The sequence below is a fragment of the Sus scrofa genome, chromosome 6 (assembly GCF_000003025.6).
Source record: "Sus scrofa isolate TJ Tabasco breed Duroc chromosome 6, Sscrofa11.1, whole genome shotgun sequence".
NCBI lineage: Eukaryota > Metazoa > Chordata > Mammalia > Artiodactyla > Suidae > Sus > Sus scrofa.
Window position 1 is genome coordinate 581,200 of NC_010448.4, and position 18,751 is coordinate 599,950.

Below are 18,751 nucleotides of genomic sequence, written 5' to 3' on the forward strand. Positions count from 1 at the left end.
CGCCACCCTGCCGCCCGCTGGTCTGCCCCGGCCCGTGCTTTCGTGAGGCCCCGTCCTGGCCGTTTGGAAAGAGCATGTCCACGGGGTCACGCGGCTCGTCTGTGTGTTGACTTCCACCACAAGCTATTGGAAAAATAACGTTTTGGGGAGTCCCCGTCGCGGTGCGAACCTGCCTAGCATCCACGAGGACGCGGGTTCGATCCCTGGCCTCGCCCAGTGGGTTAAGGATCCGGCGTTGCCGTGAGCTGTGGTGAAGGTCACACACGCGGCTCAGATCCCGCGTGGCTGTGGCTGTGGTGGAGGCCGGCGGCTGCAGCTCCGATGGGACCCCTAGCCTGGGAACCTCCGTATGCCGAGGGTGCGGCCCTAAAAAGACAAAAAAGCAAAACAGCAACAACAAAAAAACCTTTTTTGTATCACTACCAACCTCCTTTAAAATGTCCTCAAGCTGCGATGTGAGGAAGCTAGGAGACGGATACACATTTTCCAGAATTCAAAAATTCAGATTTCATGTGAAAGCTCAAATTTTATTATTGGTTGCAACTGCTGTTAATTTTCCTTGACTTGAAAGCATCAGTTTGTTCACTTCTGAGAAAATGACTGTCAGGGAAGCCCTTGGTAAGGCCGACAGTTTGTCTGGCGGCGTCTTCGAGGCAGGACCCGGCCTCTGGGCCGCCAGCAGCCTTTGCGCGGATGCGTCTCGTGCTCCCCGCAGGCGGCCGTCTCGTCACAGGCCTGGGGGACAGGGATCTGGGCTTAGCGGAGAACTCGTCCCTGCTGCTGCTTCGTTGGGGGCGGGGGACAGCTCGTTCACGGCAGCCCTGTGTCGTGAGGTGGGTGCTCGGGGCCCAGGGCTTCGGGTGCCCTCAGGGTGGCAGCTGTGCGAGGGCTGTTGGGACCTGGACCGGCGTCTGGGTGCAGCTTCAGCCCAGTAAAACTTTACTCAGGGACATAGAAATTCTAACCCCATGCAGCTTTCATTGGTGACAAAACATCAGTCTTGATTTTCTTTTCTTTCTTTTTTTTTTTTAGGGCTGCACCCACAGCATATGGAGGTTCCCAGGCTAGGGGTCGCATCTAAGCTGTAGCTGCCGGCCTGCACCACAGCCACGCCAGATCCTTAACCCACTGAGCAGGCCAGGGATCAAACCAGCATCCTCATGGATGCCAGTCCGGTGCCTTAACCACTGAGCCGTGACCAGAGCCCCTAGTCTTGATTTTCTTTAATCCCAAGGCTTTAAATTCAAACCTTTCTTCAAGCACAGCTCTGCCCAGGGCCGTCCTTCGCCAGCCCTGCTGGAGCTGCTGGGGGCTTTCACTCCACGTTTCCACTGGCTTGAAAATGTGTTTTGTGGAGTTCCCGTTGTGGCGCAGTGGTTAACGAATCCGACTAGGAACCATGAGGTTGCGGGTTCGGTCCCTGCCCTTGCTCACTGGGTTAACGATCCAGCGTTGCCGTGAGCTGTGGTGTAGGTTGCAGACGCAGCTCGGATCCCGCGTTGCTGTGGCTCTGGCGTAGGCTGGTGGCTACAGCTCCGATTCGACCCCTAGCCTGGGAACCTCCATATGCCGTGGGAGCGGCCCCAGAAATAGCAACAACAACAACAAAAGACAAAAAAAAAAAAAAAAAGAAAATGTGTTTTGTTCTTACTGTGGTTGACAGTATGGCTAAATTTGGTGTCTCGGTCTGAAAGTGGGTTTCCCGGGACTGGCACTGCACACCCTGCGGCCTGCACAGAGCGGGTGGCAGGTCTGATGAGGTCTGTCCTCTGCACGGAGGACCTTGGTGGCTGGGAGAGGCTGAGGCTCAGCTGGTTCTGCTGTTTGGTTGAAGAGGCCTGTCCCGGGCCGTTGGCTTTGATTACGCGGGGAGTGACTTTGCCTGTGTGTGTCAGCGGGCTTTTTGGACTGATGCTCAAGGACTTAGGTTTTCTCTCATGTTATTTACTTTTTAAATTAAAAAATTTTTATTTAAAATTTTTTCTTTTTAGGGTCGAGCCTGTGGCACATAGAAGTTCCCAGGCTCGGGGTCACATTGGAGCTGCAGCTACCAGCCACAGCCACAGCATCACGGGATCCGAGCCACATCTTTGACCTGCACCAAAGCTCACAGCACCAGCAGATCCTTAACCCACTGAGCGAGGCCAGGGATCCAACCCAAGTTCTCCTGGGTATTAGTCAGGCTCGTTGCTGCTGAGCCACAACAGGAACTCCAGTTTCCTCTCATTTTCAACGTTCTGAATCGTCTGCTCCAAGCTGCCCTAGACTCTGCCGAAGCCAGCGTTGCTGGCATCTGTCTCTTCCCGCACCTGCCTTTGTTCTGTGAGGCCCCAGGGGCCTCGCTGGGGGCTCTGACTTGGGGCTTCTTGCTCTCCACTCTCCCCTGTGCCTGGAGCCTCACAGGAGGGGGCACCCTGGGTGGCAGGGCTGTGTGCCTCTCCTGCTCCACTGCCTGTCCTCCCAGAGCTGCTGGCCCACAGTGCCTGTGGGAACGTGGGCATGTGGCGGCTTCTCCCACTCACATTCCAGCTCCATCCACAAGAGGCCGCGAGAAGCCCCCACTCCCCGTTGGTTCTTGCTGTCAGCCTGTCCCTTGAGGAAGCAGGATGGGGCTCAGGTCCCCGGGGTTTGGGCTGCAGGGCGGGCATTGGAGCGCACCTGCCGTCCTCTTCCATGCACACATCCCAGCCGACGCGGGCCCCCGGCAGTGCCGTATTCTGCGCAGAGAAAGGAGGGCGCGTGCCCGTGGGGCTGGGTCCAACGGTGCCCAGAGCACTTTGGGGAGGAGCGTGCGTCCTTGTCCTTGTCGAGAGGCTCACGTCACCTCTGTCCTGCCAGGGCCTCTGCAGACATCGTTCCCCGGCTGGGCACAGGCCAGAGGGAGGGAGAGGCTGCCTGGATGAGGGGCTCGGGGTGGCAGGGGACAGCCTCTGGGGGTCACGATGGCCAAGTGGGAAGAGGATGGACGTGCACCTGAGTGTTTGTTCTCATCTAGTTCGTCAGCAAGACAGGGGCACAGTCGGGGGTGCTGCAGCTCACCAGTCTGGTCCTGGGCGCCTGGGACGGGTGGCCGCGTGCCTGCAGCCCTCCTCCTAGAAAGGGGACTGGAAAGGCACTGCGGGCACAGCCCAGCCCTGCCTCTGCAGCTGAAAGGCAGTGCCTGGAGGACAGCGGCCCTCTCCAGCCTGAGTGAAGCCCACAGGGAGGGGACGCAGCTCGTGTGGCCGGCCATCAGCACGGGGCATCCTGGTGAGGTGTGGGCCCGCCGGGCTCTGGCGGGTCTCCAAGAATCACCTGGCTGATTGCTCACAAGCTGAGAACAGTGGCCAGTGTCTCCTGGCGGAGTTAGTGTTGCTTTTGTTTTGTTTTGTTTTGTTTTGTTTTGCCTTTTTCTAGGGCCGCTTCCCGTGGCATATGGAGGTTCCCAGGCTAGGGCTCCATTTGGACCCGTGGCCACCGGGATCCGAGCCACGCCTGCAACCGACACCACAGCTCACGGCAACGCCGGATCCTTAACCCACCGAGCAAGGCCAGGGATGGAACCCGCACCCTCATGGCTCCTAGTCGGATTCGTTAACCACTGCGCCACGGCAGGACCTCCAAGTGTTTTCCCTTGAACACCAGTGACCGCCGCACTGGGAGCATCGCAGAGTTTGCATGTGGCCAGTGCCCTGGAAGGTCCTGGGTGGGCACAGCACAGGCAGGCGCCCACCCCCGCTGCACCACGGCCCGGGGGGAGTGGGCTCCCCACTGTGTCACCCCTTCCTCTTGCCCACGGCTTCTGGGCCTTGCAGTGAGGTGTTCTTAGTGCTGCGCTGGAAAAGGGGGGCAGGCGTTTCCGTTCAGGCCTTGCGCTGCTTTGAGTGGAGACATCTAGCCGAGCCAGCTCGGGACCCTTGGTGAAAGCAGCCTTTTACAGCATGGGCTGGCCGTCCGTGTGCCCTCCTGGGTCCAGGAGTCATGGGATCTGGGCTGTTCTCCTGCCTGGGCTGCACGACGGAGGTGTGTTCGCATCAGGGAGCAGGAGTCAAACGGCCTGGGGCTCCTTGCCTTGGGTTTTCCGTCACGGCAGAGGCCGTTGGGAGCTCTGTAAGAATTTCACCTCGGGCCGCTGTGTAACTTGCTAAGGAAACATGGCTGATGGGGTCCCAGGCAGCCCTGGGCAGCTGTCCCGAGTCGGCTCCGGGAGGCCTCCCGCCCCCAGGCTGCGACCGTCCAGTCTTGCAGTGGGAGCTGCAGATGCGCTTAGGAGCCCTCGTGCTGGGCACAGAGAGCGCGCGTGAGGCCCACTCCTGGCCTGGCCGTGGGGGCGGGTGCGCGCAGGCCCAGACCCGCCGCTCGTGTGCGGGCCCCGCTCCACGGAGCGCGCTGAGATGTGTGCCCGCAGGGAAGCAGCTGCTACTCCAGAACGCTCTGCACGTGGCCTTGCTCTGCACGTGGCCGCCAAAGCCGCAGGCTCGAGAGCGGCGGCCGCTGAGCGCCAGGGGGTCAGTCTAAAGGCATCTCGTGCCACCTGGCAGGGGATCCCGCCATGTGATGGGTTCGTGTGACCTGTGTGCCAACCTCCGAGAGAGGGAGCGCTTTCTCCTCTTCTTCCCCGGGGTTGCCCGGGAGGGTGGGAGGGGGAGAGACCCCCCCGCCCCCGCACGCCATCGTCATGGTCGTCGGGCAGAGAAGACCACGCACAGGTCCAGAGAGAGGCTGGCGTGTGCTGAACAGGGCAGCCGGGGTGGTCGGGGGCAGAGGGCAGGAGTGCCAGGCGGGGTGTGGGCCAGCCCGCTGTGGAACAGCGCCAGGGGCCGTGGGTGTGGGCTGGTGTCTGGAGTAAGGTGGGGGGATGGCGGGCTCGCACGTGAGAGGCAGGGGGTGTGGCACGTGGTTCTGGGGGCTCTGCCATCTCGTGGGAGGGCTGTCTCTACCCAGACAGCAACCTTTTAAAGATGCCAGAACATCAGAAAATGAGAAATGGGATGGACCCAGTGCGTGTCCTGCCATTTCCTGGGACGTGCAGGGGCCAAGGCCTTGGGCCCACCTGCAAGAGGGGGCGCCCTCTGCACATCTTATTTTCAGGAAGTTGAGGGTGGGCGGACCTGGTGCCATCTCATTCTGACCTTCTGTTGGGGTGTGCACGTGGGGTGAGCAGGGCCCTCGAGATGTCACCCTGCCCCTGGCACATGGTGCTCCGCAGAGCAGAGTGGCCCCCCGCGCCCACCTTCCTCAGCTCTAAGCCCCTTGCTGTGAAGTGTTCTCCATCCGGCAGTGTAGACGAGGTTCTTGCTGGTGTGGACCGCCCGGGCTGCCTCCAGAGGGTCCCTCCCCGGTGTGTGTGGGGGGGTGGGGTGGCAGAACTGGCCCTTGCTCGGGCCGCGGGTCAGTTCAGCAGCCCTTGACCCCTGTGTCCTCTCTCGGAGCAGACTGTGGAGGATGAAGCGATGGCGGCGTAGATGACGGCTGGCTGAGGAGGAGACGATGCCCAGGGGTGGGTGTTCTAGGCCAGCCCAGCAGGAGGAGCGCGCCCTCAGCCACGACATGGTGGAGAAGCAGCCCGGGAAAAAGGTGAGCCCCTGCCCCCTGCCCCCCCTCCCCCTCCCCCTCCCCTCCCCCTGCTCCCCCCTCCCCCCTCCCGCTCCCCTCCCCCTGCTCCCCTCCCCCTGCTCCCCCCTCCCCCCTCCCGCTCCCCTCCCCCTGCTCCCCCCTCCCCCCTCCCGCTCCCTCCCCTGCTCCCCTCCCCTCCTGCTCCCCTCCCTCCTGCTCCCCCTCCTCATCTTCCCCCTTCCCTCCTGCTCCTGCTCCCCCTCCCCCTGCTCCCTGGAAGGACGTGCCCTCTCCCCCGGGGGGCGGGGGGCGTGTGTTGGGCTGTGGCATGTTCAGTCTGGAGCAGTCCTGGGGCGCGTGTACCTATTTGCCTTTCGATGGGCAGCTGCTGCCCCTTTTCTACTGTCCATGTGTGTGACCCATCACTCGTCCCACCAGTTCTGACAGAAACTCTGAGCGGCCGCCCACGGCAGCCGAGTCCAGTTGCTCTGTTCCTTTAGCCATTCTGCGTCTCCTTGTGGTTTTGAGTTTTCTTAACGCCAACCGCCTTTATAAACACTGTTTGGCTGTCTGGATATTTTCTTCTGCAAAGTGCATGTTCAGATCTTTTGCTCCTTAAGAAAATCTTGGTGTTTTTCAGTTGACGGGGGTATAGGCTTCTGAGGGCAGCACCCAGTGTCCTGCCCCCGAGCCCGTGCAGGGGAGGATGCCCCCTTCCCCGGTGTCCTGAGACTTCGCGTTAGGACCTCAGACTCTCTGCAGCTGTTGAGATGGTCACTGGTTTCCTGTCCTTTATTTTCTTAATGTGGTGAATTACACTGATTTTTCCTTTTCTTGCTCTCCGGAATATGTTGTTAATTGTATTATCTTTTTTATGTGTCTGTAGATCAGATCCACCAACTGGGTCGGGAGTTTTCTTGGTGGGAAGTTACTTATTACATTTTTGGGGGGGGTTACCTGTGGGTTCCCCTGTCCCCCAGTACCGGGGGGCAGGAGTGGTGGGCAGGCCGCCCAGCCCTGGCACAGCCAACTCCCAGGAGCTGTCCTCACTCCAGCAGCGTGGCTGCAGCTTGGGCTCTGCCCGCCGACGCCCTCTGTGCTGGCAGTGTGTGCTGCGGGCTGCCCCTCGGTAACCACCGCCGCGTGACGCCACGTGCCATCAAGCTGGAGGGCTGTCGGGGTCCTGGAGACAGGACTTCATGGGGCCCCTGAGGCCCAGTGCTCAAGACAGTCTAGCTGCCAGCCATCTCCCTGGGAAGAATTCTGGAAGGAAAGCTTGCTGGTGGGGAAGGGCGACGTGTGTTTGTAGCAGCCCTTCTTCCGCGTTGGCCCTGTGCCCAGGGGGCAGATGAGCTGGGATCTCGGTTGGCGTTTGAAGACTCCACCAAGCAGCCTGCCCCCCGCTCTGGCCTGGCAGCTCTGCACGCCGGGCCCTCCCCCTGCCTTGGACTGGGCTCCGTCTCCCACTCTGCAGATGGTGACACCGAGGCCCGTGTGCTGCTGGACCTCCGGGCTTCTCGGTCCTTGCCTGCCCCTCTTCGCTGGCCGCCGCTTGGGGCGCCTGCCTGCACGGGCTCTGCTGGGCCGCTGTTGCTGCACATGTCCTGAAGATAGCCCTGCAGTGTCACAGGCCTGCGGCGCGGGGCTCAGGCCCGGGGGCGTGTGGGGATGACGCGGGAGGAGGAGGGGGCACCGCAGGGCAGTGGGGCAGACGCACTGCAGGACGGCGGGAGGCCGGCTCGGGATTCTGCAGGGAGACTGGTGGTGGAGGGCGGGGTCTGTCAGCCATGGAGGCGCCTTTTCTCTTTTTACCGAATCAGCTGCTGTTTGTCTCTGTTCCTTCATACTCACGGGAAGATTCCTTAGGGGCAGCTTCTCCAGACTCCTTCAGAGTTGGGGTGAGAAATGGGGCCACACTAGACCGGGGTCAGGGCTCAGCAGCAGCTCTGTCCCCCTGCCTGGCTGGTGAGCGTGGCGCCCTGGCTTTCAGGGAGGATGGGGTCCTGTAGGCACACCGGAGCCTGGCAGGCAGGGGCTGTTAGCTGCCCACGTAAGAGATGGGCTTTCCTGCCGCGGAGGGAAGTCCCGGGAGACGTGAGCGCTTGGAGGGGGTGATTGGGGGCTGGGGCTGCAAGTGCCACTTTCTTTTCCAGGATAAAGAGAAAATTTCCCTACCCAAGACCCCGAAGCTGGACCGCAGCGATGGAAAGGACGTGAGAGAGCGAGCCACCAAGCGGAAGCTGCCCTTCACCGTGGGGGCCCATGGAGAGCAGAAGGACTCGGACACAGGTACTGCTCGGGGACGTGCCCCAGGGCAGACGCCCCAGTCCTGCAGCAGACCTGGGGGTGCTGGAGTAAGCCCCTTCCTGATGCTAGGGTGACTTCCATGCAGAGAACTCCCGCCAGCGTGCAAAGCAGCAGCGCCCCCAGCCCGCGCCTGCCCAGGGGCCTCCCCGTGTGACGTGACGGGTGGGTGAGGGCCGCCTTCTCGCCCTCGAGGCTTCCAGGCACCTGTGCTGTTTAATCCCCCGAGGGCTTCACATTGGAGGGTAAACATTTTCCTTCAGGGCTGCAAAAGCACAAAAATTGAACCCCGTTGTTTGAAATGCAAGCCAAGGGGACGTATAAGCAGGGCTGGTGCGGGCTTCCTACAAAGGCGGTGGGCGCGTGGGCGCAGCCTGGTTAGCAGCACGTGAGGCGTGCTTTCCAGTTTCCATCTCGAGCTGCTCGTGGGGCGCGTGCCGGGTCCAGGCAAGAACCCAGCCCCTCGCTCTCTTCCTCTCGATCCTGGGCCGGCTGCTTGCTGCTCATCTGACCGCAGGCCCTGTGCCTGCTGCAGCCCTGGGCTGAGGCCCTGGATCTGGTGGGGCATCCTGCACCAGAGGGACTGTGGCAGGTTGCAGCAAAGTGTCAGGGACAGAAACGAGGCAAACTCAAGAAAATTGGGAGACGTGGCAGAGGAAACAGCCTGGCGGGCATGTCTGTGCCACGGCCTCCATTCATGGAGCTGCGGAGCCTGGACCTGGGTTAACTAGAGGCCAGGGAGCCGGGTCTGGTCGTGCTGGCCTGGGTGCAAGGAAGGGAAGGGCCAGGCCGAGGCGAGGAGCAGAGGGTGAGCTGCGTGCACCCGGGCCCCTGTGTGTTAGGCCTTAGGGCCAGAGCATCTGTGCCAGCTCTGTCGTGGAGGGTGTGCTGCTGCTGTTGGTTCCCAAGCTGGCTGGGGGCTGAGGTCCTGTCACCTCTGGGCCGTTCCCGGGCTGCTGCCCTGTCCCAGCTGCTGGGGTGTCTGCAAAGCCTTGTGGACTCGAAGCGTCTCAGTGCCCAGGGGTTTCCCGGGCACCCCCCTGGTGGGAGGAGGGGCGTGCACACAGTGAGGAACGTTTGCAAGGTTGGGTTCCAGGCAGGGGCTCGATTCTGTGCGTGAACTAGGACGTTTGCCCCTCATTGGTTTTTTGGCCCCCCGGGGGGCAGGTTAGGGCACCCCTGACCCCTGAGCAACACAGGCTGAACCGCAAGTCCAGTCGAGTGGTTTTTCCAGTAGCAGCGCTGCAGCATGGCCTGTGGGGCTGACTCCACTGGCTGGGCTCCCTGCTGCGTGGCCTCTGGTACCTGTGGCCTCTCTGATAGGTGGGAGTGTCCGCTGTCCCTTTGCGGGGGACCTCTGACTCTGACTGCACGTCATGCTGAGCAGATAGCTGGGGTCAGGCCCGTCGTGGGAGCTATTATGCAAAGGGTTTCTGCCCCAGCAGCCCCGCTCCTGCCGTCCCTCCAGCGCCCTCTGCTGGGAAGATGCAGCCTGGCACTTGGGTGAGGGGCTCAGAGCGCCAAGAGGACGTCTCTCCGTGTAGGGCCCCCCCACCCCCACCAGCTGATGGGCCTCCTTCAAAGGACGCCCCCGTCCCCAGTCCCGCCTGCCTAAGACCATCCTGGGCTTCCTGGCCCTGGGAGGCGGGTCTCCACAGTGCTTAGTCAGGGCTGGGGGCGGCCTGCCAAGAGCGCGCAGCCCGGGGTTACCAGGAGCTCTGGCCTGAGCAGCCCGTTGGGCGGGAGGGGCGCAGCACCGCTTGGGTGCCCCTTGCTGTTCTGCCTTTTGCATTTGAATGTCCCCACCCAGCCTCAAAATCCGCACACACCTATTGTCTTGTCCAGGATGGTGTGGATAATAACCAGCCGTGCGGGCTTCCTCCTGGGTCTGACCCCAGCCCTGTCACCTTCCTGGAGCCTCCGGGACCCTCCAGGGCAGGGCCTGTCTCCTCCCCCCCCCCCACGTGTCCGGGATGAGGGCAGATTGAGGCGCTCCCGTTTGACTTTGTGTGGACTCCACGGTGCAGTCGTGCGAGTGGCTGGGTCGCGGTTTGGGGACTGAGGTCACGGGGACGGTCTTCCCTGCGCTGTGACTTTTGCTCCGGGGCTGCCCTGGGTGTGCAGGGAGGCGCCAGGTCCCTCGCAGCTCCGAGCACGTGTCCCGCCGAGTGCAGGCTGCCTGCGCGTGCCTGCGGCGGGTTCCACCTGCACTCCGGGTCACTGGCCAGCAGGGCACGGCCGCCCACGCGGTGACCTGGAGCTCTCAGGACCCCAGAGCCAGAAGGGCTGGCGTGGGTCGCTGGCCCCTGTTGCCGACTCCGTGAGGGTTGGGGCCTGTCAGCTGGGCAGAGGGCACCGCCGTGCGCCAGTGGGAGTTTGAACTGGTGCGGTTGCTGCAGTGGAGGAGGGGGTCGCTGTCTGGCCCTTCATGCCCCCTTTACCTCCTAGAAACTGGCCTCTTGATTGCGGGCCCCTGTGGGCCGGGCACTGCTGTGCCCTCACCCAGATGGAGCTGCCCATTGCAGCCAGAGCACCTGGGGTTGGCCTTTCCCTCTCAGAGGCCACACAGACCCCTCTCTCCTGCAGCATGGGTGCTTCCTTTAAAGGCGAGAGACAGCAGGAACCTGGAGGGAGAGCCCCGTGCCAGCCCCGTGCCCCCAGCAGAGGCGAGTGTGGTGCCGGGGAGGGCGTCTGTCCATGAGCTGAGCTTCCTGGGCCATAGTCTGTCTTTCTGACTGAGCATGGAGATAGGCCTGCTCAGCGAGGAAGGTCTGCTCCTGAGGCCATGAGACAGGTGCTGGCGGGACAGCCACAGGCCCAGGTCCCACCCGCTGCTATCAGTCCACCTGGCCTGGGGCGAGCTTGCACGTCGATGCCCCCCACCCCCCGCCCCAGCCCCGTGGGTACCACAGGCCGCGATGTCTCCCAAGACCGCCCTTGGCTGGAGAGGCCTAGGAAGAACACGGTGGGCGTGTGTCTCCCCACTACCTGCCAGCACAGGGCTTGGGGGGCTGTGGGCGGGCGAGGGCCTAGCAAGGGCCCCGTGAGAGCCACGCCTGCCCACACCTCAGGCCTTCCTGGTGGAAGGATCAGCTACGGAGACGGAGCAGCAGGGAGAAGCGGGGGGAACCAGAACAAGACAGGGTGCAGACAGCTGGCTGGGCAGGGTTTTAAGGCCAGAACACAGGGAGAGGGGAGTTAGCACTGGCACGGACTCCGAGCTTAGGAGGCCCGACAGGCAGGCCCGAGTGGATTGAAGTTACAGCTAAAGACGTCGCCTTGACCAAGGCCCAGAGGGAAAGAGACAGGACACGGGAGGGGCCCCAGCCTGGGCTGCTCGAAGGAGACAGGCTGCCCTGCTTGTGGAGGCGGTGGGGCCCAGGCTTCAGGGCGTAGCTGGAGTCACGGTGGGGGAAGAGGGCAGCATGTGAGTCCCGCTGAAGCTGCAGGAGGGGGCTGGGTGGGCTGTGTCTGCAGAGCACATCCTGCAAGTGGAAGCGCCCTGACCCCGCAGACTGGACGCTGCTGGTGCGTTGCCTGCAGACGCTTCCTCCGGGGAGTCCCCGTCTCTGCGGCCAGAATTCGCTGTAACTCAGACACGTCTTTTCTTCCCTGCGAGTCTGAGCTGTAGGGGGGGCGGGGGTGTCCTGTAACAGAGCCCCGAGGGCCGCCCTCTGCAGCCCACCCCCCAGGAGAGGCCGCGTCCCAGCAGGAAGCCTCCAGGTGGGCCTGAAAGGGCCTCGTGGGAACCCCGGGGACACCTGGGGAGGCGGGGTGGGCGTCCCAGCAAGAGGCGATAAAAACGTGGCTTCAGCTCCTGGAGGCCCAGTGCCGCGACCGGCAGTGTGCGTGGAGATGCGGCCCTGCCACGTGGCCATGCTCTGCGGGGGGTGCTGGGGACCGCCTGCTGTCAGCCTGGGAAGAGGGCACGGCCGCCCTCACCAGGAGCCAGAAGGTGCGGTACCCCCAGCCCTCACCTCCCCCGCCACAGACCCCGGCCCTGCTGCCGCCCAGCCTGCTCTTTGGCGCCCGTGCAGACCCGCCAGCTTTCTCGTCTGTAGCTTGGCTCATGCCCTCTGGGATTTGGGGAAATTCTACTTCGCTTGCCGTTGGATATTAGAAACAAAACCCTAGAGTTCCTGTTGTGGCTTAGCGGTAATGAACCCGACTAGAATCCATGAGAACAGAGGTTCGATCCCTGGCCTCGCTCCGTGGGTTAAGGATCCGGCGTTGCCGTGAGCTGTGGTGTACGTCACAGACACAGCTCGGATCTGGCATTGCTGTGGCTGTGGTGTAGCCTGGCAGCTACAGCTCTGATTCAACCCCTAGCCTGGGAACTTCAATATGCCGCAGGTGCAGCCCTAAAAAGCAAAAAAAAAAAAAAAAAAAAAAAAAAAAAGAGGAAGAAGGAGACCCCTAGCAGAAGACCATGGGGCGTCCACAGGGCCCCGTGGGCAGCTACATCTGTCGAGAAAGTGCATCTCAGGAGATGGGATCCCATTGGGGCTCTGCCCGTTTTAAGTCTGGAAGAGCGGAGGGCAGCTGCTCCCTGACCCGTGTGGGCGGGCAGGGCCTGTGAGGGCGTGGGATCCCCGCAGGGGTGCCCTCGGCCTTGGGGATCTCCTGGCCGCCTGTGCACAGGTCACACATGACCTTCACCCCTTCCTGAGACCACAGGGCCCGGCTCTGCAGCAGGGCTCAGCGTCTCTGGGCCCTAGGGCAGCCGTGTTCCTCAGCTGCCACTCACGGAGGGACGGGGGAAGCCCTGGTGGTGCCTCCTGGCTCCTGCATGTCCACCACCCACGGCATCGGTCAGCCACTTTGTGGCCTTCTGCTGGGTTCCTCTGGTGTGTGAAATCATTGGCGTGTCTGTCCAGAGGCACAGACGTGGCGGTGATGCGGGGCAGGTCCAAAGTGAGGCTGCAGAACTGGCAGATGCCACCCACACCTGGTGGGTACCATGGGGACGTGTGCTTTGCTGAGGCTCTGCCTCTTCTTCCTCTGGGCTTGGAGTCCCTCCGTCCCAGGGCAGGTGGGCAGCGGGCTCCAGACTGCGTGCTCAGTGGGGCTGTAGGGGGAGGGCCCCCGAGAGGCCCGGTGCTCCGGCTCTTTGGGACCGGGAGTGCCCCTGGGGGCGGGCCAGGTGGGCCCGGTCAGGTCTCAGGGGAGGCGCTGTGGCCCTTGGAGCACTTCTTAAGCGGAGCCCTGGCCAGTCCAGTGGCTGAGCTGCTGCTGTGCAGCTTCGCTTCTTTCTCTAAGCTTCCTGGGTCCCTGGGGGTGGATGAGCCGGGTCCTGGGTCCCCCAGAGGCACGTTCGTGGTGGAATGGACCCCTTTTCAGACCTGCGCCTGGTGGGCTGCTGACAGATCACTCGCTGCTGGTGGTGGTACCTGGGAGTTGGGCCTTAAACCACAGACCAGCCTTCTCAGCAGGTCACACCTTTAGCCATAAGAGGGTGGTTTAAAGTACCTTTCAAGGAGGTGACAGTGCAGAAGACCGTGAAGGAAATGGACCACGGCATGGTTATGGGGCCGGAGGCAGCAGGTGGTAAAGGGGTGCTGTTCTGGGAGAGGAGGCGCCCTCCTCTGTGGGTGCTGCCCCCCACCCCACCCTGAGAGCAGGGAGTGCCCCCCAGGGAGCCCAGCCCCGTGGCAGCCCTGCTCCCCTTCCTGCAGTCTGCACCCTGTGACCTGGAACACCCCAAAGCCAACTTGGCCCCCAGAACGCACAGGGCAGCGGGGGAGGGTGGGGGGGGGGGACGGAGGCTCTCGGTGAACCCCGCCTGCCCCGAGCAGGAGGGTGAGCGTGAGGAGAGTGAGCTCTCGGCTCCCGGTTGCTGGTGCCTGGTGCTGCTGCGTCCCCCCTGCCCCTGGCGGCAGGAGCGGCGCCCTGCGTCCGTGGTGGAGGTGGCAGGGGGCCTGGAGAGGGGCCGGAGGAGCGCAGGGCGTGCTCGCCGTGAGGAGGCTGTCCCCGTGTCTCGTTAGTGCTCTGTGTTGATGCCTCTAGATGCCTCCAGCCCAGTCCACGCCGTGGTACTGCAAGGCTGGTTCGCTCCTCGAAGCGCCGTGGCCTGAAATGGAGGCGCCTAGAAGCAAGAAGAAAGGTACAGTACTGCCAAGTCAGCCTTGATCTCTCCACGGGTTTCTGAGCCGTTTGGAGGCGGGGCGGGGATGGAGGACCTGGACCACAGACACGAGCTTGCTACGAGACCTGTCCTGTGTGACCCGGGACGTCGGCCATCGGCTGTCCCCCCGCCTCGCGCAGGGGACGGTCTGGGGAGGCACCTGGAGCAGTAGGTGGTCGGTGGGGGCCAAGGCTTGGCTTCAGTGGCTGGTGACGCGGTGTCGCAATCGGATCCCCATCACAGTTGCTGCCAGAAGAGGTGGCGATGGCAGCGTGAGGGCTGCCAGCTCTGCCCCTCCCCTGTTCCCGCCAGCGGTGGGGTGGGAGGCGGGGCTCCGTGGTGCCAGGCGGGGCTCCGGGGTCTGAGGGCCCCATGGCATGAAGTCTCCCCTCTCTCCCCACCGGCTCACAGAGAAGCAGGGTCCTGAGCGGAAGAGGATCAAGAAGGAGCCTGTCCCCCGCAAGGCCGGGCTGCTGTTTGGCATGGGGCTGTCCGGGATCCGGGCCGGGTACCCGCTCTCCGAGCGCCAGCAGGTGGCCCTCCTCATGCAGATGACGGCTGAGGAGTCTGCCAACAGCCCGGGTGAGGCCGGGTGCCCCCGCGGGCGGCCCCGTGGAAAGGGTAGGACCGTGGCCCAGGGTCTGAGGTGGCCCCCCCCGGGTGACCTGGCCTGTCCTCTCCTCGGCCTGCAGTGGACACAACACCAAAGCACCCCTCCCAGTCGACGGTGTGTCAGAAGGGGACACCCAGCTCTGCCTCAAAAACCAAAGATAAAGTGAACAAGAGAAACGAGCGTGGGGAGACCCGCCTGCACCGGGCGGCCATCCGGGGGGACGCCCGGCGCATCAAGGAGCTCATCAGCGAGGGGGCGGACGTCAACGTCAAGGACTTCGCGGGTGAGTGCGGGGGGGCCCCGAGGAGGCGCCACGCGGCCTCGGCCTCCCGTCGTGCCCGGCGGACACTCTCCAGCACGAATGCAGTGTGGCCTGTGTGCGTGTGCGTCCTTTTAGGGCCGCGCCTGCGGCATGTGGAGGTTCCCAGGCTAGGGGTCCCGTCGGAGCTGTAACCACCGGCCCTCGCCGCAGCCACAGCCGCAGCCACGCCAGAGCCGAGCCACCACTACGACCTGCACCAGAGCTGCCGGCAGCATCGCATCCTTAACCTGCTGAGCGAGGCCGGGGATCAAACCTGTGTCCTCGTGGACCCTGGTTGGGTTCGTTACCGCTGAGCCACGACAGGGACTCCTGTAGTTTGCTCTTTCTGAGGAGGAAGAAGTCCTGTTTCTTGGGAAATGTTTCCAAATAAAACTATAGTCTTATTTTTCATTATTTTTAAGAGAATTGAGGAGTTTTCAGACATTCCTCTGACGTGTTCTCTAAGCCCCAGTTCTGTGCTGGAGGGCTTGTTCTGGCTCCGTGCCGCCCTGGCAGAGGGTGGCTCGGTGCCCGTGAGCCTCCCACCCTCCCCGGGAAGGACCATCACCGTGAAGCTCCGAGCTGGTGAGACGCGCAGGGCGCCCTGCCTGTGCCGGGGGCTCAGGGCCGCCTTCGGCGCAGGAGGACTCCATGTAGACGCCTCGGCTTCCCTACGGCCCTGGGTGTCTGACGCGCACCGAATTTAGCACCTTTTTTAAAAAAAGCAGTTTTCCTAAATTGAGGTTTTCCCAAAGCACTGCAGTCTGGCCACGGGGTGGCCCTGTCTGTGCGCAGGCCACCTCCAGACCTGTGGCTGTGGCCCTGCATGCCGCCCGCTGCCCTCTTTCTTTTTTTTTTTGTCTTTTTTTGCTATTTCTTTGGGCCGCTCCCGCGACACATGGAGGTTCCCAGGCTAGGGGTCGAATCGGAGCTGTAGCCACCGGCCTACGCCAGAGCCACAGCAACGCGGGATCCGAGCCGCGTCTGCAACCTACACCACAGCTCACGGCAACGCCGGATCGTTAACCCACTGAGCAAGGCCAGGGACCGAACCCGCAACCTCATGGTTCCTAGTCGGGTTCGTTAACCACTGCGCCACGACGGGAACTCCCCGCTGCCCTCTTTCCTCCCTCCCCACGTGCTGACTGAGGACGGGCTGAGGCTGCCATTCCCGACACCGTGTCCAGCAGGGCTGTGCCCGCCAGGCCGCTGGTCCGATCTCCCCTGTTACTCTGCAGGTGAACCAGCTGGAGGTCCCTGTGCAAACCAGAGGCGCCCCTCAGGCCTTTGTCCCGGGCAGAGCCCTTCCCGAGAGCCGCCTGGAGGTGGGGGTGGCGTTCCTGGGGGTCACGCACTGCAGGTGTCAAGTGTCTTGTCTTGCAGGCTGGACGGCGCTGCATGAGGCCTGTAACCGGGGTTACTACGACGTCGCAAAGCAGCTGCTGGCCGCGGGCGCGGAGGTGAACACCAAGGGGCTGGACGACGACACGCCCTTGCACGACGCTGCCAACAACGGGCACTACAAGGTGGGCGCCTCCCTGCAGGCCCGCGCCCACCGAGCACTGGGCTGCAGCTTGCTGCCTCGTCCGTCCTGCTGTTGGGTCACCAGGAAGTGAGGCTCCCACACCCCATCCCACCCTCACTGTCCTCCCTGAGCAGCCAGCTGGCTTGTCCGGGGTCAGCACCTGGACACCTCTCACGCCACCTGCGTCTGGCTTGGCAGGCTCAGCTCTGGTCGTGGGGAAGCAGCCCTACCCAGAGGAGGGGACCTCTGTCCCGTCCCTGTGCCACTGTCACACCTGGGAGTCCCTGACCTGGGCAGCCAACACAAGCCCCTGAGCACCTGGGCTCAGCCGCCAGGTCTGACGCCGCAGAGGGAGGCCAGGCACGAAGCGAGGGTCTGTCTGTTCAGAGGCAGCAGGCGTGGCAGGGACGCTGACCAGCTGTGAGTTCCCTGTGCTCTCTGGTGGCAGCCCTGTGGGCCATCTGGCAGGGGCCAGGGAACCTGCAGTGAGGCGAGGGTGGCGAGCTCAGCTGGAGACAGGTCAGTGCGGGGAAGGTGGGGGGACTCTGAGCTGAGGCTTCTGCGAGGCTGGGTGCTGGGACTCACAGTCCCCTTTGCAGGGGCGTTTTTTGGTCTTTTTAAAAGTGCCTCTCACGCAGTTGGAAACCAATCCAACAAGGAGCCATGAGGAGGTTGCAGGTCGGATCCCTGGCCTCACTCAGTGGGTTAAGGATCTGGCATTGCTGGGGCTGGGGTACAGGCCGGCAGCTGCAGTTCCGATTGGACCCCTAGCCTGGGAACCTCCATATGCCTTGGTGCAGCCCTAAAAAGCAATAAAATCAATTTAAAAAATAAATAAAAAGAGAGCCCTTTTAGAGAAACATGCTGACAAAGTTTATGAAATGCCTGGATTTGCTAAACACACCTGGGGGAGGGCAGGTGTGGGTGCCATGAGGCTGGGGGCTGGTGGGCGCTGCCGCTGGGGGCTGGCGCTGTCGTTTGAGCCTCTACCTTTGTAATCTCTGCTGAAACTGGATGGTGGAGTAACCAGACCGGGAGGGGAGGACAGGTGGTGGGACCCAGAGACCTCCCTATCCCGACCTGGCACGTGTGCACATGTGGCCTCAGGCGACGGGGGCGCCGAGAAGCGGGAGCAGGGGCAGGCCCAGGAGAGGGCTGACCCCGGTCACCCAGGCAGACCTGGGGCTTTCAAGGGTCCTTACAGGCCGGAGAAAAGGGAGCGTGAGGGACTGGACTGTGTGCTGGCCATGCAGGAAGGGGCCGTAGCCAAGGAACGTGGTGGCCTCCTGCAGCTGGAGTGGCCTCGGCTGGCACAGTGGACAGGATGGGAGCCCCCCACTTGTGAGGAAGGAGCCAGACCATGGGTGGGAGAAAGGGCCCCCCGGGAGGCTGTGTCTGAGGTCAGGGAGACAGTGGCCTCACCCAAGCCGGTCGTGTGCATTCCGTGGCTCCCGATGCGTCTTCGCTAGAGGGTGGCCGCCACGTGCCCGGCAGCCGTGTCCCAGGACACGCAGACCAGGGCTGCCAGGCGCCTTCCTGGCAAACAGCTCTGATGGCCTCTGCACCCCAGCGACCCGTGAACTCTGTGCTCGTGGAGGGTTTGAAATGCCGCGAGAGCTGCCAAAGGTGATCGGGGCCTCAGACCTTGTCTGTCACCGTGGCAGTTTTCTGCGACGCGCAGTACAGCAAGCTCTGCCGCTCCTCGAGTGAGTCGGCTGTCCTGGGCCTGGGTTAAAACACGCAGCTGACACGCCAGCCCCAGTGTCAGTGACACCCACCCTGACCGTGGGCAACTAGGGGCGCGGCGAGCTTGCTTTTAAAACAAATGAAAACGTGAAGAAGCTGGGTCTTGGTTTCTCTGTTCTGAAAAGCCCTTTCCCTCTAATGGCCAGAACCCAGCCACGCTGCAGCGCCCTGCCAGGCAGGGAGCCTGGGCGACAGGGGCTCCTGGCGAGCGGGAGGGCCCCCCCAGGCACCGCTGCACAGCCCCGGCCCCTGCCTGGCCACCCGGGGCTCCGCCTGGGCTGCAGTTCTGCGCAGGCAGGACGGCTGCTCCGTGCTTCTCCAAGTCCCTGACGCGTGTCTTGCTGCCCTGCAGGTGGTGAAGCTGCTGCTCCGGTACGGAGGGAACCCGCAGCAGAGCAACCGGAAAGGCGAGACGCCACTGAAGGTGGCCAGCTCCCCGACCATGGTGAACCTGCTGCTGGGCAAGGGCACCTACACGTCCAGCGAGGAGAGCTCGGCCGGTCAGTGCGGGCAGGGCGGGGCGGGCGGCCCTCCTGGCCTGCTCGGACACCGGGCGCCGACGGTGGCTTCCGCGCCAGGGGCCGGCTCTGTACGGGCCTCTCT

General features: G+C 63.2%; 1 protein-coding gene across 9 annotated transcripts in view; it reads left to right on the forward strand.

Annotated features, from left to right (window-relative positions):
* The window catches only part of ANKRD11 (ankyrin repeat domain 11), a 157,023-nt gene that overhangs the window by 125,344 nt on the left and 12,928 nt on the right, over positions 1-18,751 (forward strand). For 3 of the 9 annotated variants that reach the window (XM_021097036.1, XM_021097038.1, XM_021097037.1), the window contains 6 exons: positions 5,415-5,556; positions 7,689-7,824; positions 14,375-14,545; positions 14,656-14,859; positions 16,261-16,403; positions 18,501-18,648. In XM_021097036.1, the coding sequence (XP_020952695.1) occupies positions 5,470-5,556; positions 7,689-7,824; positions 14,375-14,545; positions 14,656-14,859; positions 16,261-16,403; positions 18,501-18,648 (889 nt within the window). In that variant the 5' untranslated portion in view covers positions 5,415-5,469. Of the gene's footprint in view, positions 1-5,414; positions 5,557-7,252; positions 7,434-7,688; positions 7,825-13,845; positions 13,943-14,374; positions 14,546-14,655; positions 14,860-16,260; positions 16,404-18,500; positions 18,649-18,751 lie in introns of those variants that run through there. The other 6 variants (XM_021097040.1, XM_021097042.1, XM_021097034.1 and 3 more) reach the window with 4 other exon arrangements.